General features: G+C 39.3%; 1 protein-coding gene across 1 annotated transcript in view; it reads left to right on the forward strand.

Annotated features, from left to right (window-relative positions):
• The window catches only part of LOC135477176 (serine/threonine-protein kinase 36-like), a 52,275-nt gene that overhangs the window by 4,442 nt on the left and 21,582 nt on the right, over window positions 1-26,251 (forward strand). Inside the window, 16 exon segments of the mRNA XM_064757332.1 lie at window positions 732-799; window positions 4,448-4,674; window positions 12,068-12,231; window positions 14,310-14,440; window positions 15,202-15,219; window positions 15,823-15,916; window positions 16,250-16,336; window positions 16,338-16,406; window positions 17,662-17,882; window positions 19,089-19,230; window positions 20,715-20,812; window positions 21,617-21,722; window positions 22,502-22,652; window positions 23,569-23,699; window positions 24,287-24,394; window positions 25,822-25,920. Of these exon segments, the coding sequence (XP_064613402.1) occupies window positions 732-799; window positions 4,448-4,674; window positions 12,068-12,231; window positions 14,310-14,440; window positions 15,202-15,219; window positions 15,823-15,916; window positions 16,250-16,336; window positions 16,338-16,406; window positions 17,662-17,882; window positions 19,089-19,230; window positions 20,715-20,812; window positions 21,617-21,722; window positions 22,502-22,652; window positions 23,569-23,699; window positions 24,287-24,394; window positions 25,822-25,920 (1,914 nt within the window).

Raw genomic sequence — 26,251 nt, forward strand, 5'->3', positions numbered from 1 at the left:
TCACCTTTCAGGTATATAGAATCTCCATCCTGACATAATTAAACTTTCTAAAGCAAATCTATTTTATTAGATCCTGATACTCATCTGTTATTGCTTGGGACTTACATTTATATACACATTCTGATGCTTGTTAAACCATGGGACTGTTAAGAAATTTATTTATTTATTTGATTGGTGTTTTACACCGTACTCAAGCATAGTTCACTTATACAAGGACGGCCAGCATTATGGTGGAGGGAAACCAAGCAGAGCCTGGGGGAAACCCACGACCATCCGCAGGTTGGTGGCAGACCTCCCCACGTACGACTGTTAATAAAGCATAAGACTGTCAGAATACTGTGTGAAATCAGGCTGTCCTGATAAGGTTTGGGACTGTCCTTGTAAAGCCAAGAAATGTCTAGTTAAGGCCTCGGCCTTTGTAACAAAGCGTTGGATTTGGATTTTAATTCTTTTGATTGCTTGTAAAGTCCCTCATTCTTCAGTCTTGTCACTCACTGGTGTCCTGAGAGGATGTTTATATTAATATCGTTGTTACTTCATGATTGCATTGTGGAAGTGATAAAAATAGGTAAATCACAGTATTCAATTTTCTGCCTAAATAAATTTCTGTTCCATTTATTATTATTTACAGAGTTTAAACTTGCATTTAGATTTACATTATTTATTGCCTGTGTAATTAACGGATGTGCATCTTATCTGGCGCCACTCATGACATGTATGTTTTGCTGCAGGGTACACCTCTGTATATGTCCCCTGAGTTGGTGGAGGAGAAACCTTACGACCACACAGCTGATTTGTGGTAAGATGGACATAATGTTGTCAAAGCTGACTTATTCATTAGTATTTAGGCCGGTTCATACCAGAGACTTTAAAAACGGAACTTGATGCTTGGCACTCAGCACTGAGGGTTTAGAGCAAGGAAACAGGACTGTTTGACATGGTGTCAGTACAATGTGACTGGGTGGGGTGTCATGTCTGGTGTGTTTGCATGACACTTCAGTGGCGACATGGACTTGCCCTGCCTCAAGAAGACACAGTATATATACATACATACACCTTATAACTCTTCACGTTGCTATATGACTAAACCATTGTTAATAACGACGTTAAAGCCTAAGCATACCTGTACGTACATACATACGTTATACATCAGTTTTTAGATATACATGACTGTTGGGTTGGCCTGAAGACAAGAATAAAACAATGAAGGAGGAAAGTGCAGGCATGGGAATTTTCAATCAATCGATTTCAGACTTTTTTGTTTAAAACTTGAGAAACCAAGGGCAACTGGTTTCATCAAAACAGGTTAATGTATTTTGGAGGTATGGTAAGGTATTTTCAGATTTTCTTGAGAAACTTTTTCATGACCTTCAGTTCCCATGCCTGCATGTGTTACTACATATAAGTGACTGTAACACACAAATTAGTGCATGAACGTCTGTTAAAAGTAACAAATGTATTAAAAAATGACACTGTTGTCATGCTATGCAGGAATATATTGGATGTTTATATACAGAGAAATCAGGTCTTCATATATTTCTTGGGCCTGACTGAAGAAAATGTGAATGCAATTGCTCTACTGAAGATCCATGTTGAATGAGTCAAGTAATAAAGCACCACCAAGTTACCTCCCTTGTGGTCACTGACTCCTTTAAAAATTGCGATATTAGGATTAAGGCGTGGTTAGATGGGACCTCAGAAAATGGCTAGTGGCAAGTTTCTGAGTTAAAGCCACATTAGCTAGTTGATAACCTAGCTTTAAGGCAGATATTAATTTTGTAAATTTATTTGGAAAGCTCAGGATGATATTTTTTTAATCCATTCGAAGGTAATTTCCTAATTCTGGTCCTGGTCCTGGTCCTAATTAAATGTAACAGACAACTTCTTGAGCTGAAAACATCAAATTAATTGACGATCTCTCTACATTTCTATGACTCTCAAAGGCTGATATCATGTTTTATTACATTCTGTTGCCTACAAAATATTTGTCACTGTTGTCATATAACCTACATACTGCATTCTGTAATATGCGAGGTCCTACTTCTCTTAGTTTCACACCTCAGAAACTAATCTTGTGTAACAAGGGATATCATCCAGAGCAGGCCTGTTAGTTGGTAGGGCAAACTGGGAAGATAACCTATTAAAATGGCATCTGAAGCCAGCAGTTGTGGTTACGCATATGTTTATTACTGTCATTAACAGTATCCTCTCAATGGTCAAACTGTTCCACATGTTTTAGGGCTGGGGGATGTTTCCTGTATGAGTTGTACATGGTCACTCACCAATTCTGCACTCAAAGCATCTTCTCATTGACCACACCGTTGTACCACATGTTTTAGGGCTGTGGGGTGTATCCTGTATGAGTGGTACACCGGCACTCCCCCATTCTACACTCAGAACATCTTTCCACTGACCACATACATGTACATGTAGCTGTACCACATGTTTTAGGGCTGCGGGGTGTATCCTGTATGAGTGGTACACCGGCACTCCCCCATTCTATGCTCAGAACATCTTTCCACTGACCACATACATGTACATGTAGCTGTACCACATGTTTTAGGGCTGTGGGGTGTATCCTGTGTGAGTGGTACACCGGCACTTCCCCATTCTATGCTCAGAACATCTTTCCACTGACCACATTGTTGTACCACATGTTTTAGGGCTGTGGGGTGTATCCTGTGTGAGTGGTACACCGGCACTTCCCCATTCTATGCTCAGAACATCTTTCCACTGACCACATACATGTACATGTAGCTGTACCACATGTTTTAGGACTGTGGGGTGTATCCTGTGTGAGTGGTACACCGGCACTCCCCCATTCTACACTCAGAACATCTTTCCACTGACCACATACATGTACATGTAGCTGTACCACATGTTTTAGGGCTGTGGGGTGTATCTTGTGTGAGTGGTACACCGGCACTCCCCCATTCTATGCTCAGAACATCTTTCCACTGACCACATACATGTACATGTAGCTGTACCACATGTTTTAGGGCTGTGGGGTGTGTCCTGTATGAGTGGTACACCGGCACTGCCCCATTCTACACTCAGAACATCTTTCCACTGACCACATACATGTACATGTAGCTGTACCACATGTTATAGGGCTGTGGGGTGTATCCTGTGTGAGTGGTACACCGGCACTCCCCCATTCTATGCTCAGAACATCTTTCCACTGACCACATACATGTACATGTAGCTGTACCACATGTTTTAGGGCTGTGGGGTGTATCCTGTGTGAGTGGTACACCGGCACTCCCCCATTCTACACTCAGAACATCTTTCCACTGACCACATACATGTACATGTAGCTGTACCACTTGTTTTAGGCCTGTGGGGTGTATCCTGTGTGAGTGGTACACCGGCACTCCCCCATTCTACACTCAGAACATCTTTCCACTGACCACATACATGTACATGTAGCTGTACCACATGTTATAGGGCTGTGGGGTGTATCCTGTGTGAGTGGTACACCGGCACTCCCCCATTCTACGCTCAGAACATCTTTCCACTGACCACATACATGTACATGTAGCTGTACCACATGTTTTAGGCCTGTGGGGTGTATCCTGTGTGAGTGGTACACCGGCACTCCCCCATTCTATGCTCAGAACATCTTTCCACTGACCACATACATGTACATGTAGCTGTACCACATGTTTAGGGCTGTGGGGTGTATCCTGTGTGAGTGGTACACCGGCACTTCCCCATTCTATGCTCAGAACATCTTTCCACTGACCACATACATGTACATGTAGCTGTACCACATGTTTTAGGGCTGTGGGGTGTGTCCTGTATGAGTGGTACACCGGCACTGCCCCATTCTACACTCAGAACATGTTCTCACTAACCATACAGCTGTACCACATGTTTAGGGGCTGTGGGGTGTATCCTGTATGAGTGGTACACCGGCACTCCTCCATTCTATGCTCAGAACATCTTTTCACTAACCACACAGCTATACCACTTGTTTCAGGGCTGTGGGGTGTACACTGTATGAGTTGTACTCTGGCACTGCCCCATTCTATGCTCAAAGCATCTTCTCACTGATCACTCTGTTTTTACCAAATGTTTCAGGGCTGTGCGGTGTATCCTGTATGAGTTGTTCACTGGCACCCCACCCCCATTCTACACTCCTCCATTCTACGCTCAAAGCTTCTTCTTACTGACCACACTGTTTTTATCACGTTTCAGGGCTGTGGGGTGTAACCTGTATGAGTTGTACATGTGCACACTCTCATTCTACACCAACAGCATCTTCTCTCTGACCACACTGTTGTACCACATGTTTCAGGGCTGTGGGGTGTATCCTGTATGAGTTGAACACGGGCACTCCCCCATTCTACACTCTCCCCATTCTACACTCCCCCCATTCTACACTACCCCATTGTACACTAACAACATCTTCTCACTGATCAAACTGTTGTACCACATGTTCCAGGGCTGTGGGCTGTATCCTGTATGAGTTGTACACGGGCACTCCCCCATTCTACACTAACAGCATCTTCCAGCTGGTTAGTCTGATCATCAAGGACCCTGTTAAGTGGCCTAAGACGATGACTCCTGCCTTTAAGGATTTCCTACAGGGTCTCCTCACCAAGGACAACAGGCACAGACTGGCATGGCCTGACCTTCTCCACCATCCTTTTGTATCAGAAGGTGTCAAAGGTTAGTGAGGCAAGATTGAGGTACTGAGTTACACTTATGGGGCTGTTTCACAAAGCAGCCGTAACGTTACACTGGTCGGAAGTATATGTACCAAGGTTGCGTATTAATATGCAAAGTTGTTGTGATGAGAACCTGCGGATGGTCGTGGGTTTCCCCCGGGCTCTGCCCGGTTTCCTCCCACCATAATGCTGGCCGCCGTTGTATAAGTGAAATATTCTTTAGTTCGGCATAAAACACCAGTCAGATAAATAAATAAATAAATGTTGTGATGGCATGTACGCTGGCATAACATTATGACGCCTTTGAGGAAGACGCCCCAGTTTTCTAATTTGATATACAGCTGTTATCAGCTTTAATTTCCATGCACGTCTGTGAAGGGTGATGCTACACAAGGAATATATCACCTTAATATTTCAATTCCATTGTGAGTATTGGGCAAAATGCCATTCAGATAAATAAATGTATTTGGATTGTGTTTTGGACACGATTCCCAGAACCAAATCCAGGTTTTTTGCTTCTTTAGATGTAACTCTAAGTCAGAATTTCTGTCAGGTACAAGTTTGACTAACTCACTATCCAAATAAGGAAATGTCAGTCGTTTAGGCAGGGAAATGTAAAGTACAGTATGTACTAGGATGATGGGCCATGGTTTACTGTGGAGGTTCTTGTGATCTCCATTAAGCCACCAACAGCTGTAATTTTAAAAAATATTTAAAAATTCCTGAATTTTGCATTGAACACCAAGAAATAAATGAAAACAGGTAAGCCGATGAGAATGTGGTCACGTTAATACATGTATTGGAGTGAGATGGGAAGTTTTGTTGGGTGTTTACTGTGTATTTTTGCAAAAATTATATTGAAATACACCTTTGTGGGGAAGTGCTGAGGCATAGGACTGTATCCAGTCAGACAGTTTCCTTCACTTCCACCCTGATGAAAGGATATGTGAAAAGAAATGCTAAAACAAAGATTATTGTTATTTGGGAAATTAACAAAATTACACAAAAATTTTTGAATTTTTGTAATTTATGTCTCAAAATTACACCTGTATAAATTTATTTGTTGGAGAAATATTTTCTATTAGTTATCGAAAGTCTTCACAGATGATATGAACAGTAATCTGAATGGCTTTATTGCGTGACTAGCTTAGCATCCTCTTTTCATACACCCTCACCACTAGACTCACATTTGTCCATTTTTGTGGTTGTCATGGTAACTTGATAGCCATTTTACTTATATATACTATATACATACATGTAGGTATGATTTTGTCTCTGGGCTATAACTCCAACCCTTTTTTGCATAGACTTTAATTTTTGGTGGATATGTAGATACATATATGACGATGTGTCGCGACTCACAATTGTCCATTAGGGCTATAACCCTAACTGGTGTTTCATGTACAGTTTTAATATTTGATGGATACGTACATACACAGATGACGATGTGTCGCAACTCACAGTTGTCCATTAGGGCTATAACCCTAACTGGTGTTTTATGTACAGTTTTAATATTTGGTGGATACATAAATACACAGATGACGATGTGTCATGACTCACAGTTGTCCATTAGGGCTATAACCCTAACTGGTGTTTTATGTACAGTTTTAATATTTGGTGGATACATAAATACACAGATGATGATGTGTCGCGACTCACAATTGTCCATTAGGGCTATGACCTTAACTGGTGTTTTATGTACAGTTTTAATATTTGGTGGATACATACAGACACAGATGACGATGTGTCACGATTCACATTTGTCTATTAGGGCTATGACTCTAACTGGTGTTTTATATACAGTTTTAATATTTGGTGGATACATACAGACACAGATGACGATGTGTCACGACTCACATTTGTCTATTAGGGCTATAACCCTAACTGGTGTTTTATGTACAGTTTTAATACTTGATGGATACATACAGACACAGATGACGATGTGTCGTGACTCACAATTGTCCATTAGGGCTATAACCCTAACTGGTGTTTCATGTACAGTTTTAATATTTGATGGATACGTACATACACAGATGACGATGTGTCGCAACTCACAGTTGTCCATTAGGGCTATAGCCCTAACTGGTGTTTTATGTACAGTTTTAATATTTGGTGGATACATAAATACACAGATGATGATGTGTCGCGACTCACAATTGTCCATTAGGGCTATGACCCTAACTGGTGTTTTATGTACAGTTTTAATATTTGGTGGATACATACAGACACAGATGACGATGTGTCACGACTCACAGTTGTCCATTAGGGCTATAACCCTAACTGGTGTTTTATATACAGTTTTAATACTTGATGGATACATACAGACACAGATGACGATGTGTCGTGACTCACAGTTGTCCATTAGGGCTATAACCCTAACTGGTGTTTTATGTACAGTTTTAATATTTGGTGGATACATAAATACACAGATGATGATGTGTCGTGACTCACAATTGTCCATTAGGGCTATGACCCTAACTGGTGTTTTATGTACAGTTTTAATATTTGGTGGATACATACAGACACAGATGACGATGTGTCACGACTCACATTTGTCTATTAGGGCTATGACTCTAACTGGTGTTTTATGTACAGTTTTAATATTTGGTGGATACATACATACACAGATGACGATGTGTCACGACTCACATTTGTCTATTAGGCCTATAACCCTAACTGGTGTTTTATATACAGTTTTAATACTTGATGGATACATACAGACACAGATGACGATGTGTCGTGACTCACAGTTGTCCATTAGGGCTATAACCCTAACTGGTGTTTTATGTACAGTTTTAATTTTTGGTGGATATGTAGATACATATATGACGATGTGTCGCGACTCACAATTGTCCATTAGGGCTATGACCCTAACTGGTGTTTTATATACAGTTTTAATACTTGATGGATACATACAGACACAGATGACGATGTGTCGTGACTCACAATTGTCCATTAGGGCTATAACCCTAACTGGTGTTTCATGTACAGTTTTAATATTTGATGGATACGTACATACACAGATGACGATGTGTCGCAACTCACAGTTGTCCATTAGGGCTATAACCCTAACTGGTGTTTTATGTACAGTTTTAATATTTGGTGGATACATAAATACACAGATGATGATGTGTCGTGACTCACAATTGTCCATTAGGGCTATGACCCTAACTGGTGTTTTATGTACAGTTTTAATATTTGGTGGATACATACAGACACAGATGACGATGTGTCACGACTCACAGTTGTCCATTAGGGCTATAACCCTAACTGGTGTTTTATATACAGTTTTAATACTTGATGGATACATACAGACACAGATGACGATGTGTCGTGACTCACAGTTGTCCATTAGGGCTATAGCCCTAACTGGTGTTTTATGTACAGTTTTAATATTTGGTGGATACATAAATACACAGATGATGATGTGTCGCGACTCACAATTGTCCATTAGGGCTATGACCCTAACTGGTGTTTTATGTACAGTTTTAATATTTGGTGGATACATACAGACACAGATGACAATGTGTCACGACTCACATTTGTCTATTAGGGCTATGACTCTAACTGGTGTTTTATATACAGTTTTAATATTTGGTGGATACATACAGACACAGATGACGATGTGTCACGACTCACATTTGTCTACTAGGGCTATAACCCTAACTGGTGTTTTATATACAGTTTTAATATTTGATGGATACATACAGACACAGATGACGATGTGTCGTGACTCACAGTTGTCCATTAGGGCTATAACCCTAACTGGTGTTTTATGTACAGTTTTAATATTTGGTGGATACATAAATACACAGATGATGATGTGTCGCGACTCACAATTGTCCATTAGGGCTATGACCCTAACTGGTGTTTTATGTACAGTTTTAATATTTGGTGGATACATACAGACACAGATGACGATGTGTCACGACTCACAGTTGTCCATTAGGGCTATAACCCTAACTGGTGTTTTATATACAGTTTTAATACTTGATGGATACATACAGACACAGATGACGATGTGTCGTGACTCACAGTTGTCCATTAGGGCTATAACCCTAACTGGTGTTTTATGTACAGTTTTAATATTTGGTGGATACATAAATACACAGATGATGATGTGTCGTGACTCACAATTGTCCATTAGGGCTATGACCCTAACTGGTGTTTTATGTACAGTTTTAATATTTGGTGGATACATACAGACACAGATGACGATGTGTCACGACTCACATTTGTCTATTAGGGCTATGACTCTAACTGGTGTTTTATGTACAGTTTTAATATTTGGTGGATACATACATACACAGATGACGATGTGTCACGACTCACATTTGTCTATTAGGCCTATAACCCTAACTGGTGTTTTATATACAGTTTTAATACTTGATGGATACATACAGACACAGATGACGATGTGTCGTGACTCACAGTTGTCCATTAGGGCTATAACCCTAACTGGTGTTTTATGTACAGTTTTAATTTTTGGTGGATATGTAGATACATATATGACGATGTGTCGCGACTCACAATTGTCCATTAGGGCTATGACCCTAACTGGTGTTTTATATACAGTTTTAATACTTGATGGATACATACAGACACAGATGACGATGTGTCGTGACTCACAATTGTCCATTAGGGCTATAACCCTAACTGGTGTTTCATGTACAGTTTTAATATTTGATGGATACGTACATACACAGATGACGATGTGTCGCAACTCACAGTTGTCCATTAGGGCTATAACCCTAACTGGTGTTTTATGTACAGTTTTAATATTTGGTGGATACATAAATACACAGATGATGATGTGTCGTGACTCACAATTGTCCATTAGGGCTATGACCCTAACTGGTGTTTTATGTACAGTTTTAATATTTGGTGGATACATACAGACACAGATGACGATGTGTCACGACTCACAGTTGTCCATTAGGGCTATAACCCTAACTGGTGTTTTATATACAGTTTTAATACTTGATGGATACATACAGACACAGATGACGATGTGTCGTGACTCACAGTTGTCCATTAGGGCTATAGCCCTAACTGGTGTTTTATGTACAGTTTTAATATTTGGTGGATACATAAATACACAGATGATGATGTGTCGCGACTCACAATTGTCCATTAGGGCTATGACCCTAACTGGTGTTTTATGTACAGTTTTAATATTTGGTGGATACATACAGACACAGATGACAATGTGTCACGACTCACATTTGTCTATTAGGGCTATGACTCTAACTGATGTTTTATATACAGTTTTAATATTTGGTGGATACATACAGACACAGATGACGATGTGTCACGACTCACATTTGTCTACTAGGGCTATAACCCTAACTGGTGTTTTATATACAGTTTTAATATTTGATGGATACATACAGACACAGATGACGATGTGTCGTGACTCACAGTTGTCCATTAGGGCTATAACCCTAACTGGTGTTTTATGTACAGTTTTAATATTTGGTGGATACATAAATACACAGATGATGATGTGTCGCGACTCACAATTGTCCATTAGGGCTATGACCCTAACTGGTGTTTTATGTACAGTTTTAATATTTGGTGGATACATACAGACACAGATGACGATGTGTCACAACTCACATTTGTCTATTAGGGCTATGACTCTAACTGGTGTTTTATATACAGTTTTAATATTTGGTGGATACATACATACACAGATGACGATGTGTCACGACTCACATTTGTCTATTAGGGCTATAACCCTAACTGGTGTTTTATATACAGTTTTAATACTTGATGGATACATACAGACACAGATGACGATGTGTCATGACTCACAGTTGTCCATTAGGGCTATAACCCTAACTGGTGTTTTATGTACAGTTTTAATTTTTGGTGGATATGTAGATACATATATGACGATGTGTCGCGACTCACAATTGTCCATTAGGGCTATGACCCTAACTGGTGTTTTATGTACAGTTTTAATATTTGATGGATACATACAGACACAGATGACGATGTGTCACGACTCACATTTGTCTATTAGGGCTATGACTCTAACTGGTGTTTTATATACAGTTTTAATATTTGATGGATACATACATACACAGATGACGATGTGTCACGACTCACATTTGTCTATTAGGGCTATAACCCTAACTGGTGTTTTATGTACAGTTTTAATACTTGATGGATACATACATACACAGATTACGATGTGTCGTGACTCACAATTGTCCATTAGGGCTATAACCCTAACTGGTGTTTTATGTACGGTTTTAATACTTAATGGATACATACAGACACAGATGACGATGTGTCGTGACTCACAGTTGTCCATTAGGGCTATAACCCTAACTGGGGTTTTATGTACAGTTTTTATATTTGGTGGATACATACATACACAGATGATGATGTGTCATGACTCACATTTCTCCATTGCCGCTGATGTCATGGTTACCAGATTGCCATTTCTCTATGTATACTTTATAAATAAATATGATTTTGTGTCTGGGCTGTTAATCCTACTGTTTTCGACATCGAGTTTTAATTTTTGGTGGATACATGTATACACAGAGGACTGTGTGTCACGACTTACATTCAGTCCATTTCCCACGGTTGTCACGGGGTCGCTGCTTTCATTATATACACTATGTAAATAGAAATAATTTTGTGACTACAACTCCAACTGTTTTAGGAATTTTTTTTCATTTGTGGCGGACACATTTGTCCACTTGCGCAGTTGTCATAGTAACCACACACCTGTCATCAACACCCATGAGGATATTCCTCAGGGAATATGCTCAGCACAATGCTGCTGACATTCGTTATTACATTTATTCTACATTTCAAACAAATCCATTTGTTCTGTTTACCTGAACTCTTTTTGGACTCTTGCCTCAGCAAATTTGTTTGATAGTTATCATACACAGTTGTTGTCATGCAGACTACTTAATTTCCAGACTGACCACTGCGGTCAGTAAAAGTGTTGTTTTTAATCCAGTTTTACTCAGCGAGAAAAAAGCTGAGAAAGTTTTTCTACTTTTATATGTAAGGAGACATCCTCAACTTTGTCTTAAGATATAAAACCATTTGGAGGCCTCTGTGGCAGAAGTGGTTAGCATGCAGGATGGCGCAATGACCCAGGAGCCTTCCACCAGTGTGTTCACTGTGAGGTCAAGTCCAGTTCATGCTGGTTTCCTCTCTGACTTTAGGTGGGACAGTCTGTCAGCAACCTGCAGATGGTCATGGGTTTCTCCCAGGCTCTGCACCAAATTGCTGGCCACCGGATTGCAAGTGAAGTATTCTTGAGTAAGGCATAAAACAGCAATCAGATAAATGAATAGGTAGATAAACCATTTGTGTCATTTATTTTTTAATCCACGTGTATGATTGTCCTTTTACACTTTCAGTGTCAGAGCGAGATCTCCAGTCAGACAGCCCCTTTACCCGTGCTCTGACCGAATCACTCTGTGTACAGAAAGAGGAGCAGACAAAGAGAAAAACTAACCCTCCAGGGACTTCCAAAATACTCACTAAGGCTCTGAAGAAAGCCAAACAGGAAGAGAAGACAAAGGTAAGAAAACCAAGTCACTTCTTTTCTGTGTCTTTTGTTAGATAGAAAGAAAACATAAAAGGTGATATAAGCATGACTAAAAAGACAACTAGAAATTGTATCTGAAAGTTTGGCCTGTAGAAATTCTTTAAGGAGTACATTAAAGGCATTAAGATGGTACTTTTAGTGCCAAGTTTTACAACTAAGGTATTAATCATACTTCGCAAAAAATGTGGATAAACCAACAATATGGATAATTCAAGCCTAGATAACCCTAGAATATAATAAATCAACCCCAGAATATGGATAAATCAACCCTAGATAACCCTAGAATATGGATAAATCAACCCTAGATAACCCTAGAATATGGGTAAATCAACCCTAGATAACCCTAGAACATGGATGTCAGCTGTAGAATATGGATAAATCAAGTGTAGAATATGGATAAATCAACCCTAGATAACCCTAGAATATGGATAAATCAAGTGTAGAATATGGATAAATCAAACCTGGATAACCCTAGAATATGGATAAATCAACTGTAGAATATGGATAAATCAACCCTAGAATATGGATAAACCAACCATAGAATAAGGATAAATCAACCGTAGATAACCCTAGAATATGGATAAATCAGCTGTAGATTATGGATAAATCAACCCCGGAGTGATTGAGTGAGTGCTTGGGGTTTAACATCGTACTCAACAATTTTTCAGTCATATGACGACGAAGGAATCATTAGGGTGCATGCACGTGTAATGTGCCTCCTTGTTGCAGGACAGATTTCCACCGCTCTTTTATTTAGTGCTGCTTCACTGAGACGACTTACCGAAGGCAAGTAAGGCGCCCCGCCGAGCCATTATACTGATACGGGTCAACCAGTTGTTGCACTATCCCCTTCATGCTGAACGTCAAACGAGGAAGTTACAACTTCCTCTTTCAAAGTCTTAGGTGTGACTCGATCAAGGATTGATCCTGGATCTACCGGTCCCGAAGCGGACGCTCTACCAACTGTGCTATCTGGGCCAGTTATCAACCCTGGAATATGGATAAATCAACCCTAGATAACCCTAGAATACAGATAAATCAGCCGTAGAATATGGATAAATCAAGTGTAGAATATGGATAAATCAACCCTAGAATATGGATAAATCAACCCTAGAATATGAATAAATCAATCCTAGATAACCCTAGAATATGGATAAATCAACCCTAGAATATGGATAAACCAACCATAGAATATGGATAAATCAACCTGATAACCCTAGAATATGGATAAATCAGCCGTAGGCTATGGATAAATCAACCTAGAATATGGATAAATCAATCCTAGATAACCATAGAATATGGATAAATCAACCCTAGATAACCCTAGAATATGGATAAATCAACTTTAGAATATGGATAAATCAACTGTAGAATATGGATAAATCAACTGTAGAATATGGATAAATCAAGCGTAGAATATGGATAAATCAACCGAAATGAAGTATCCTCAGTTACACTGCACAGACTTCTCTTGCCCTAACACATGTATTTTGTATCAGATTGGCTTTGACTTGCACAAACACATGTTACATGTACATGCGCATGTTAAAGTTTTAAGAGTTTTATTCAGAGCTGAACAGAAAAATTGTATCGCATCATCCGTGCATTATTGTGTGGGCCATTCAGGGCTTTCTGGAAGACAGATACATGTGCCTTATCAACCAATGGGTAGGTATATTTTGGATCAAATTATCATTTGGTTGTTGCGGTTTCAAAAATTTATATCATGTTAGAATTCTAACTCCTCCTGTTCCTCACATATTTTAAATCAGTAGGTTTAGAGTAGGGTTGGTTTTTTCACTCATTGGGTTTTCACTCATTATTCGGTTATAGCATCATACATGTACACTGTTATCCACAATTTCGTGGTTATATGGTCTGTCTGGCCAAGAAAAGGCACTAGTGCAGCGTAGCCAGTGGACGCATGGTGGAGGGGTTTAATCCCCGGGAATCTGGCTAGTTCCACCCATAAACCTCACCAACCTCTTATTAGTGAATTATGCTTAAGTAGTATGAAAACTAGCATGGACTATATTTTATTGTTGCTGCAGGACCCAGGGGGAGGTGGAGAGATGGTGGAGGCCTGGGGTCCACAGGCTAATCACCCCACAAAGACTGAGGTCCCTAATCACCCCCTGATAGACCCCACACAGAGCAGTGGGAAAAGACCGGGGTCAGTCAGGTGAGCAGAAAAGTAACATGTTACACTGTAAACTACCATACATTACACTGTAAACTAACATACATTACACTGTAAACTAACGCATATTACACTGTAAACTAACATATATTACTCTATTAAAACTACAAACATAACACTGTAAACTAACATGCATTACACTGTAAACTAAATTTGGGAAGGTCTGCCAACAACGGGTGATGGCTGTGAGTTTCCCCTGGGCTATGCTCTGGTTTTCTTCCCACCATAATGCTGGCCACTGTCATGTAAACATACATTGTACTGTAAATTAACATACATTTTACTGTAAACTAACATACATTACATTGTAAATTAACATATATCACATTGTAAACTAACCTACATTACTCTGTAGACTACCATACAATACACTGTAGACTACCATATATTACACAGTAGACTAATGTACATTACACTGTAGACTAACCTACATTACACTGTAGACTACCATGCATTACACTGTAGAATACCATGCATTACACTGTAGCTACAACTACCATACAGTGTATTGAATTCAGGGCCCTCACACACCTTCCCGAAAAAGAGAAAACAGAAAATATAAAAAACCTTTTAAAAAACAGGTGTGTGTAGTTTCTGATATAGTTTTCACTGTTCTTTCTCATGCTTTAATACTTCTGTTGACTTTTGATTCTTCACTATATGTCATGTTTGCTTTATGATTTTGATGTGACTAATCCAGATAACTCCTAACACACACTGTTTTTCTGTTTGTGATTTCACAGGGGCACATGGAGGCACAGGTAATAACACATCCTAACCTGGTGGTTTTCTTAGTCAAACTCTTCATCAGGTCCACCTGGATAATATGTTGTCATTCTTAATCCCATTTTTGACTATTGAACCAATTTTTTTTTTTGACACGTGCCCGTGTAAAAATCTATCTTGTCTGTTCATTGAAGTCTTAATTTTGTACTTACCCTCAGCATGGAGGATATACAGTGTTTATATGTCTTATTACATGTATACATGTACAGACATGTTAGAACATTCTTTTGTCTTTTAGGGGCCTCTGTAGCTCAGTCGGTTAGCGACGCGGCGCAGCGTAATGACCAGGAGCCTCTCACCAATGCGGTCGCTGTGAGTTCAAGTCAAGCTCTTTCTGGCTTCTGCACAGGCCGTAAGTGGGAAGGCCTCCCGGTTTCCCTCCCACCAAAATGCTGGCCGCCATCATATAAGTGAAATATTCTTGAGTACGGCATGAAACACTAATCAAATCAAATTAAATCGTTTGTCTTTAGGGCAAAATTCACCAGTTTATCGTATTATATTGTCATATGCACATCATCGTGTCATGGCAGATGAAATCTGTGAGTCACATTCAGGGAGGTTTTCTTTTGCCAAAGACTGCTCAGGTGTCCCCATTCAACGCCTGGAGACTTGGGGTCAGGTCGTGCCAAAGACTGCTCAGGTGTCACCCCTCAGAGTCTGGAGACTTGGGTCAGGTATACCAAAGACTTTAAAAATGGTACTTGTTGTTTGCCTCACTTGAAGCCAAGCACTTGGACTTTAGAGCAAGGAAACAGGACTGGTTGCCCCCATGTCAGTTAGATGTGACTGGCTGAGGTGTCTTTAGCCAAATAATTCAGTGGCAGCAGTATTTTGGCGGCTTTGAACTCACCCTGCCTTGAAGACACCAATACCTAATGACTCCTCGTCGTCATATGACAAGCAAAATTGTTAGTTGTTAAAACCCAGATCATATATTCTGTTGCTGGTGTTCTGCAGCTGTGCAGTCTTTTCAAGGTATTCTTATGTTTTTGCCACCCCTAGTTGGTGGAGCCTACCCCACGCCCGGATCGGATCAGTAAAGACTACCACAAGGAGTACCCTAGTATAGAGATAGAGGGTCGGCGTACAAGTGAGGAAGAGTGGAGACAGACAGAGAAAACATAACATGGAGACTGTTAAGCTGGAGAACAGGTTAGGCGTAAAACACTAATCAAATCAATAAATCAAATACAGCACACAATGTAATATTGATTTGGGTTTGGTGCCTTATTAAAGCATATTTGACTTCAGTAATGACGGTCTAATTTAATTAGTGTATAGCCAAACACAACACACTTAAACTACATGTACTGTAAATCTTGTACCTTTTCAATCATCAAACCACCAAATGGATATTATGCATACAAATATTATGAAAAGACTGCTAAAAATCATTTTGTTTGTGTCACTTAAGATGCAAGCTTCATATAAAGGTGAAAATTATTTCTGTATGCCCATCTCTACTACTTGTACAAGTAGCAATCAAGTTATATATGTATGTACTCAACCCAGTCAGCAGAAGCTTGACTTGAACATGCAGTCTTGCAGGTCCTCATGCGAATCAAGAACAGTGTCTGAGAGGACTGATGAAGAGAAAGCATATGCTATGGTAGAAATAAGACCCATAAGTCAGGCGGCCAGTAGGGCCAGTTGACCTTAAAATGACTTGGCCCGTCCATAACTTTACATGCCTTTTTGATTTAGAATTTAGTAATGAAATTTAACATTGCAGTTTGTCTTCATAGTACATGTATTTTATCTTTGTAAAGAGACTGTGACAGACTGATCAAGACTTGTACGCTTTTAGGCAGTTTAGGTGCTAGAATATTGTAGCCAAGAAATCAGGTGTGAACTTACATTATTGGTTAAGGTGTAAAGGATGGTCAGCGGTGCTTGAATCGAAATTCAGCAGGTCGAGATTCTGTCATACATGTATTTAAATTACTTTTTGGTCCTTAACATCAGTGGTTTGTCACCTTTATATGACAATAAACGTTCATTTTATAGTTACTTTTCACTAATCCTTTAAAAGCATGTTCATTGTTCTGACACATACATGCAACCCTGCACGTACATTTGTATAGTTGCCTGCCACACATGCTGGAGCTGGCCACCATTTTAGAAGTGAAATATTCTTGATTACAGCATAAAGCACCAATCCTATAAATAAATAAATAACACATACTGGAGGTGATGTATTCCTGAGTTTGTCATCTTTCAGACTTTGACATTGGCGAACTATAAACTTATTGTCTTGAATCATTTTCTTGTTACATGTATATCTAATGGTTGATTTTTCACGTTTTACCTCTGGTAGTTTCTTTGATCAGTGAAATGTTCAGAGCAGCATTAACCACTAATCATGTATGCGAAATCATAACTTATCTACATTGTTCTGACCATTATGTATGCAGGAAGTTGACAGTGAAGATGAGTGGGAGGGGCTTATCGATGCCACTGACACGGAGGCAGATCCTGACTCCGCCCTGCTGCTCCTGCAGGACAGTAACTTCAGGAAAAAGCTTATGACACGGATGGAAACAAGCTCCAAGCAGGTGTTAGAGTGTATGTTACAAGGGGCTTCCAGGGTGAGGACTGCCCTGAGGGTCATCACTAATCTGGTCACGCTCAAATGGTGAGTGGTGTGCCCAGGGTGGGGTTGAATGTTATCCAACATGTAAATCCTTATGGCCATTAAAATGTGCAAATTGCAACTGAACATAAATATGAGCTTACATGTACATGTATGGTAGGATTCACCTGCTGGGCCAGTTTAAATGTAACCAAACTGTCATGGAAGCCTGATTCTCAGTTTATTGTGTAGAAATTTAAATACCCTAAATGACGGGTTTCCGTGGTTAGCGCGCTAGCACAGCATAATTACCCAGGAGCTCTGGCCGTACCTGGGAAGGTCTGGCCAACAACCCCAGGGTTTTCTCCAGGCTTCCTCCCACTATACTGGTGGTCGCCATCTTATAAGTGAAATATTCTTCAGTATGGCATAAACACCAGTCAAATAAATGAATAAATAAATAAATAAATTTATACTAAATGACCGTACATTTCATCCATGGCTAACTTGCCAATTTTTCCTGATTGTGAGAGTCTTATTGATTTTAGGAAGGTGTTTTGAGGTTTGCTTGAACTGCGGGATTATATATTGGAAAATTGTAAGTTTCAGTGCCAAAACTAACATTTTGTGACATTTGTTTGCCTCTAAAAATGCACTTTTGTGGGCGAGATCATTTAAGATACATATGACCTGTTTATCCTTACATATAGCATAAATGGAAATGGATTTTACAGAAAATGTAAACATGTACATGTACATCTAACTGGCATCAAACAAGAACTTAGCACCTTTCATTATCAACATTATCAAATCTAAAGTTTGTACATGCCTTATGAAGAACATACCATGTAAATAAAATACATCTATGCATTTCTAGGTACTTTTTCACATGTACATCTACTGTAGTTATTTGAGAAGAGAACTACAGATAAAGTTGAGGCTTTTAAGTATTATACCAGCCCTGTCTGGTCCCTGCGAATGATGTACCACAAGTATTTGTGCTTCAGCCATTTGTCAAGCTTTACTCCATCTCTAGCTAGGTCGGGCTGATAATATTAGTTATGATTTTTGACATGGCTGAGTACAACATTTAGTAAGTAAATCAGGTAAATTAATAAACCAGTACAAAAGTCCTAACACTGACTTGAACAAACTGGTTCCAAGGCCCACAATGCTGTATGTTGGATGGTTATAGGAGAATAAGATGGGTTTGTTCGCGTAGTAACATATACTAGTGTGATACCAGTGTTTTCCATCTCCCTGTTTCAGTGATGTCTGCTTGATAGTGAACTTTGTGGAGACGGTTGGCCTGCCTGCCTCTGTACTGAGTCTGCTGAAGGCTATTCTGGACACGCCTGCCTGTCATGGAGGTCAGGAAAGTACACACACTTTGGCAGGGTATTCTGCACATGTCTGTCGTATAAATCGATAGTGCGATTTTAAACAGGTTCATATATTTGGCTGCAAAAGTGTTTGATTTTGCTAGTAACACTTGTTCAGAATTATTATCAGTTATTGTTATGAGGCTGCTTACTGGCCAATGGGCGTTAAATCCTTAGGTTCAGACTAGAATGAATGATTATGGCTTAACGCCACATCGGCAATATTTCAGCCATAATCGTGGCACATGGTTCAGACTAGAATATTTCAGCCATATCGTGGCGATGGTTCAGACTAGAATATTTCAGCCATATCGTGGCGATGGTTCAGACTAGAATATTTCAGCCATATCGTGGCGATGGTTCAGACTAGAATATTTCAGCCATATCGTGGCGATGGTTCAGACTAAATATTTCAGCCATATCGTGGCGATGGTTCAGACTAGAAGCGTGCCACTCATCAGATGAATGTATTAAGGTATGAATAAAGCCTCTAGGGCCATTTAACCCATATATTAAGTGAAAACTTCTTGTGTATGGTGTAATTTAGAACAGCCCTGAACAACAATCAAAACAACAATCAAATAATGTATAGTATTATTTGATTGTTGTTTAGAGCTGTTCTCAAGAAGTTAATAATTATTAAGTTAATAATTAGTAAGGTGAGTTTTATAGATGGAGGAAACCACTGACTGAAATCCCAGACTGCAGTCAATCACTTATGTGACCACAGCCTAGCAAGTGATGAGAGTGGAACAATGGAAAAATTCCCTGTCCAAGGATTGCTCCTGCACTTAATGCACCTCACCACTGAACCACACCTCACCACTGATCCAAACCTCACCACTGAGCCACACCTCACCACTGAACCACACCTCACCACTGAGCCACACCTCGCCACTGAGCCACACCTCACCACTGAATCACACCTCACCACTGAACCACACCTCACCACTGAGCCAAACCTCACCACTGAACCACACCTCACCACTGAGCCACACCTCACCACTGAACCACACCTCTCTCCCTCCACTGGCTATAGTGTACACATTCAACCCTGTATGTTTTGCATATTTTCTTTCAAGGGACCGTCCACATAATTTGTGTGCCATTGTGTTGTTTTGATTTACGCAACAAGATTATTTGAAATAGAACTTTAGTTTTTATAACAGAGCAAGCCAAAAGTACTCTTTTAATGCAGCAAGTGAAAATAAAAGTGGAAAATAACAACACTTGTCACAGCTGCACCTTGAATGCAAAGACTCTGCCTGTCTTGGATGTTTGGGTGAAGGAGAGAGCAAGAAAATGTGCAACCATTGCCTTGCCTAAATATAATATTATGTGATGAAAAACCATATTTCACTTCTGTATTTTCATAACACATGGTTTACTTTCCTTTTTAGGGATTTACCTCCCTTGATGGAAAGTACTTGTCATTGATTTCAGTATTAAAGCATATGGGACTATGGAGAGTATTGTCGTTCACTTAGTCATCTTCCTTTTCCACTGTTCGTAGCAACCCTGGTGTCAGCAGATTCTCATTGACCTGGTGATCGCTGTCAATGCTTACTTTGCCAGTGAGATCAGCTGGACACAGCGTGTGGACAAACACTGGTAAGAGTCTCTCACAATAAGACATGATGAGAAATATTCAAAAATGGTGTACTACAGGGCAAAAATCTGTGTGGTAAACCATGGTTTTAATCTTCAGTTTTTGTCAATGAACACTGTCACAGTTTCGCCTGAAAACAAGGGCCATTTAAAGTTTCAGTACTAGTTTGCATTTTGGCTGGTGTCTACATGTAATATTTGGTGATATTATAATTATATGTAGTATGATTGGGTCTGCGTGCATGGAATCTGTGACTTATTGATTTCATCGCTCTTTTAACACCCTACTCTAGAATTCTTCTCATACTGGTATACTTTTATATATATGTGCTCAGTTTTAGGGGTAAAGGAAATCTAAGTGCCTGGTTTAAACCACTGACCATTGCCACATTACTGACAAACTTTCTTTCATGTGACGTGTGTGTTCGTGTGCAGATATGCACAACAAATATTTGATTGTGTCATATGATCACCATCGACCACTTATTGTCACCAAGGCCCCATGAACAGTGTGAGCAGGAAAATGCACAAATCTGTCCATTTTCTGGGATTTTTGTGAACCCATGAAATTGGCCGACTAAAATCTAATTTAAATAGGTGCATAAAATGCGCTGGAAGTTGCACTTTAATAAGTGAATATGTTGACAATTTGGGACAATGTACAGTGGGGATGGCTGGAGTTTCACCAGTTTCCTCCTACCACAATGCTGGTCACTGTTATATAAATGAAATATTCTTGAATATGGCGTAAAACAGCAATCAAATAAGAAAATAAATGTCTACATACCTGTACCTGTGTTTTTGCAGCTCTGATGTTTACCTGGGTGCATGTGTGGAGTTCATAAGCCTGTTGCCACAGCTGTTACTACAGAAGGTGGATGTGGATATCAGACTGAGAGAGCAAACTCTATTGGTAATGGGTAATCATGAGACGATTACTAAGTGCATGTGTACTATACAAGCTAGGTTAATAGTTTTCTCCCATATACTCTATAGCAAGCCACTGGCCTACTAGTGGTTTGGCTGTAACTTTGTTGTGGAATGATTGTAGAATGTTCAGTGGTGTCTGGTCACCATATATAAATGTGGTTATGATATCATCCGTGATCCCAAACCGCGCTAAAACTGTTATCAGTGTTAGATATTCATGTGGTTCATTTCGTCATTTACTTCAAACCATTATGTTATTGGCTTAAACATTGTGAAATACTTCAGTGCTAAAACTTCAGTGGGGCCTCCGTAGCTCAGTCGGTTAGCGTGCTAGCGCAGCGTAATGACCCAGGAGCCTCTCACCAATGCGGTCGCTGTGAGTTCAAGTCCAGCTCATGCTGGCTTCCTCTTCAGCCATAAGTGGGAAGGTCTGCCAGCAACCTGTGGATTGTCGTGGGTTTCCCCCAGGTTGTGCCCGGTTTCCACCCACCATAATGCTGGCCGCCGTCGTATAAGTGAAATATTCTTGAGTACGGCGTAAAACACCAGTCAAATAAATAAATAAATAAATAAAACTTCAGTAGTAGCTTGTGTAATGGAATTTTGTTTATTTGATCAGAACAAAACATGCTTTTTTTAAATTAGTTTTTCAATCAAGTTTTGTGAATTTGTTCCAAATTATCATCCCTGGAAATACACTGTAAATAAATGAATAAATTTGTATGAAATGCAGAAACAAATATGTACTACTTTTCCCTGCAGTGTGTGGTTTACATGTGTGAAGTGATGGAGAGAGACAAACATGAGAATGCCTCACAGTTCTTCTCTACAGTGGCCAGCAAACAGACAGCAGCTCTGAACGCTCTCCTCCATTGCATTCCTAATGATACTACACAGCTCAAGAAAATGATAGGTTTGTGGCACTGGACTCACTCAAAATTGTGTAGCAGCTTCCAGGTACCTTAATGTCCAGATTACAAGTACAACAACCAAAAATGTATATATGCACATGCCTTTGTATGTGGGTATGTTCACAGCATTAAACGATACATAAAAAGGTACTATAAAACAAGTAGTATAGTTTTACGGAAAATGAGGACAGATATGCCAAAAAAGTGAGAGAAAAACAGACTTTCTTTTTAAAGGTATATTTTATATCTCTTAATAACTCCTGTATTTTATGTATGTGTGTCATCAGTTTTTCCGGCATATTCGGAAATGACATCATCAGTAAATATACTGGGGATGTGGGACCAGCCAAAGTCTATCATTGTTGATGTCATCACAGCAAGTTACTTATTTTTCTGAGACCTTAAGAAAACTGTAGTTTAAAGCCAATTTCATGCTCCAAGAATAAAGCTGAAAGCTTTTTTGCACTTTTATATGTTACACTTCTCCCTATGCTCCATGTTAAGAAATAAAAGCCGATCATGTCATGTATCCTTTTAACAAGGTAAATACCTCACTGACATGTACGTATGTTCCAGATTTAACTAGCGTTTTAAGAAGTGTACTTGGAAAACTCTCTCATATTAAAGTTTTCTTGCACATAAAAACTTAAGGTTCAAACACTGGGTATTGGAAGAGATGTTTTCCGGTACGAATAAATAGTTTCATTAGATAATATGTAATGTACGTGTAAATTATTTGCTTACATTTCAAGCCATGGCTCGATGAGTGGTTGCCTTTGCTGATCGTGTTGCTTAAGCGTTTAGTAAACCTTGTTCATTTCTTCTTGCTTTTTTTTCACCAGTTATAAATGGTTATTTGTTTTGCTTTTAAATGGCGTCTTAGCAGGAATCTTCAGAGCCATATATTTTTTTATTCAGAGTTATTTGAGGGGGATGTGGAACAAGCTGAACAGAGGCAAGCAGGGGTCACACATCAGCTGATTGGAGCATTAGCAGCATTGACTTACCTCCCTTTAAATCCTGAATCCGGTCTTAATGGCAAAAGAAAGGTGGGACATTTGAAAATACAAGTACTTGGCACAGTTTTGATAAAACCACAGGAAATTTCCGTTAGAACAGTGTAGGAAAGAAGTAATGCAGATGTCAGTATCATGAAAGTATACTTGTAAATATTAGAAATATATTACTGAATTCTTCTAAGAGAAAAATATTCATTAGACATACTGTAATTCTTGAACCTTTTCACATGTTTGGCAAGGTGTTTGTTCAAGTATATTCTGAAGGCATTATTCTGTGATGACTGATAAAATCATATTTTTTGTTTAGCCCTGAAACTTGGCAATCCTACCAGTAAAGTTGTCTCCAAAATCAAATCAAAAATGTGCATAAATTGCACTGAAAGTTGATCTTTCACATGTGAAAATGTTGAGGAATTAGGGTAAGGCAAGATTTTGACTATCAAAATTTGATATAAGGGCCGTATGTGTGAACATGTACTTTCACGTATGTGTATATTGCCTGTGTTGTTTTTTTTTTTTGTGTTTTTTTTTTTGGTGTTTTTTTTAAGCAGAAGGGTGTTCCACTCCTGCAGTAAATATCCTGAATTGTGCTGAAATATTAAGGACGTGTGTTTCAGGTGGCCAAGTATTTGGGAGATGAGATGGCACTAAGCACTAATGACGCTATCACAGATGCCTTCCTTATGTGCCTGCGGTTTCCATCAAGCTGTGGAAATTCTCTTAAGGTTCGTGTAGATATCATATGAGAGTGTGAGTAGAGATGCGATTGAGCATCGAGTGTGTCAGAGGCTTGGCTGTGACATTGTTCAAGCTGTTAAGGCTGTGATGTTCTTTCTCTAAAGTTAAATATCTATATAAATGAGTAAGTGAAAAAGGGAAATCAGGAAAGCTAGTTTATTTTCATTTCATTGGTATTTTTTGCTATACTCATGCACATATGACATACATGTACATCTATCTACACATTGTACATGCACATGTAAGTTGGCTGTGAGGAGGAAAGTCCACGGTTAATACCTCATGCCTAACACACCTGCCCACAATGCTACAACTGATCGTCCAGTGGGAGCTAGTGTAATTCACTCTGCAGCTTCATACGCACAGGTAGTGTATTCCATAGTGTTTTAGAACCCACACCCTGCTGTATAAAACAGTCAACATGTTCGTACCAACAGATACTGTATTCCATTTAAGTTATTAAAGGAAGGCAATAAGTAATATATGTGTAAGCTTAGTTATTCAGAAGAGGGGTTGGTGTTAAGCCATAATCATTCATTTATTCAAAAGAGAGGGTGGCGTAAAGCCATAATCATTCATTTGTTCAAAAGAGGTTTGGCGTTAATCCATAATCATTCATTTATTCAAAAGAGGGGTTGGCATTAAGCCATAATCATGCATTTATTCAAAAGAGGGGGTGGCGTAAAGCCATAATCATTCATTTATTCAAAAGAGGGTTGGCGTTAAGCCATAATCATTCATTTATTCAAAACAGGGGTTGGCGTTAAGCCATAATCATTCATTTATTCAAAAGAGGGGGTGGCGTAAAGCCATAATCATTCATTTATTCAAAAGAGGATTGGTGTTAAGCCATAATCATTCATTTATGCAAAAGAGGGGTTGGCGTTAAGCCATAATCATTCATTTATGCAAAAGAGGGGTTGGCGTTAAGCCATAATCATTCATTTATTCAAAAGAGGGTTGGCGTTAAGCCATAGTCATTCATTCATTCAAAAGAGTGCTGAAAACAGATGTAAATGGCCCTGGCCATTTTTGGCTGTTTTGTTTGGTAGTTCAATAAATTAGTGTTTCCTCTGGAATTCTTAAAATGGAAAATGCCATGTTAGGCCAACCAGAAACACGATTTCGCGTCACTCTGTTCCCAGTGTTAAAGGTAAATGGGCGTTAAGGTGATGTATGTGGAAGCAGCTGCATTCTCAGATTATAGAGATAACTCATGCCTGATTTATTCAAATTGATAACGTGGCAGCACTTTGTTTCAGTGTCTGCGACTTTGCTTGGCTATGTAACATAATAAAGACAAAAAGTTCTGCCTTTTAAACTTCATGTGGTTTACTTTACGGATGCATATAAACGTTTTACCTGGTGTTTTCTTTCTATTAAGTAATCCGTGACTGTATGTTCGTCCACACAGATAGTGTATTCCTGCTGTCAGATGTCCAGTACTCTGTGTGCCTACATCGCTGACCATGACAAACACACAGAGACTCTGCTCGACATTCTACTGGGCAAGGTATGAGACTCCTAATTTATACATACATTCTACCTAAATGATAGTACTATGAAGTCAGTAATGTTATAGCCTTTACACTGTATATACCCTGCATTAAATACACGAACACGAAGGTTATATCAAGAGTTTTCACTTGGTTTAATACTGGTTGTGTTTGTAGGATGTTTACAGTTGTTGGAAAGGCTGGTGTCGTCAGCTTTTGTGGACCAATTCAAGAGGAAATATCATATGATGATGAATTACGTGATAGGTCATGCTAGACTGACTGCAGTGTTTCTACACTACAGATAACACCCTATGTTGATGGACTGTTTCGGTGGCCTTAGAGTAT

Source organism: Liolophura sinensis, chromosome 10 (genome assembly GCF_032854445.1).
Source record: "Liolophura sinensis isolate JHLJ2023 chromosome 10, CUHK_Ljap_v2, whole genome shotgun sequence".
Classification (NCBI taxonomy): Eukaryota; Metazoa; Mollusca; class Polyplacophora; order Chitonida; family Chitonidae; genus Liolophura; species Liolophura sinensis.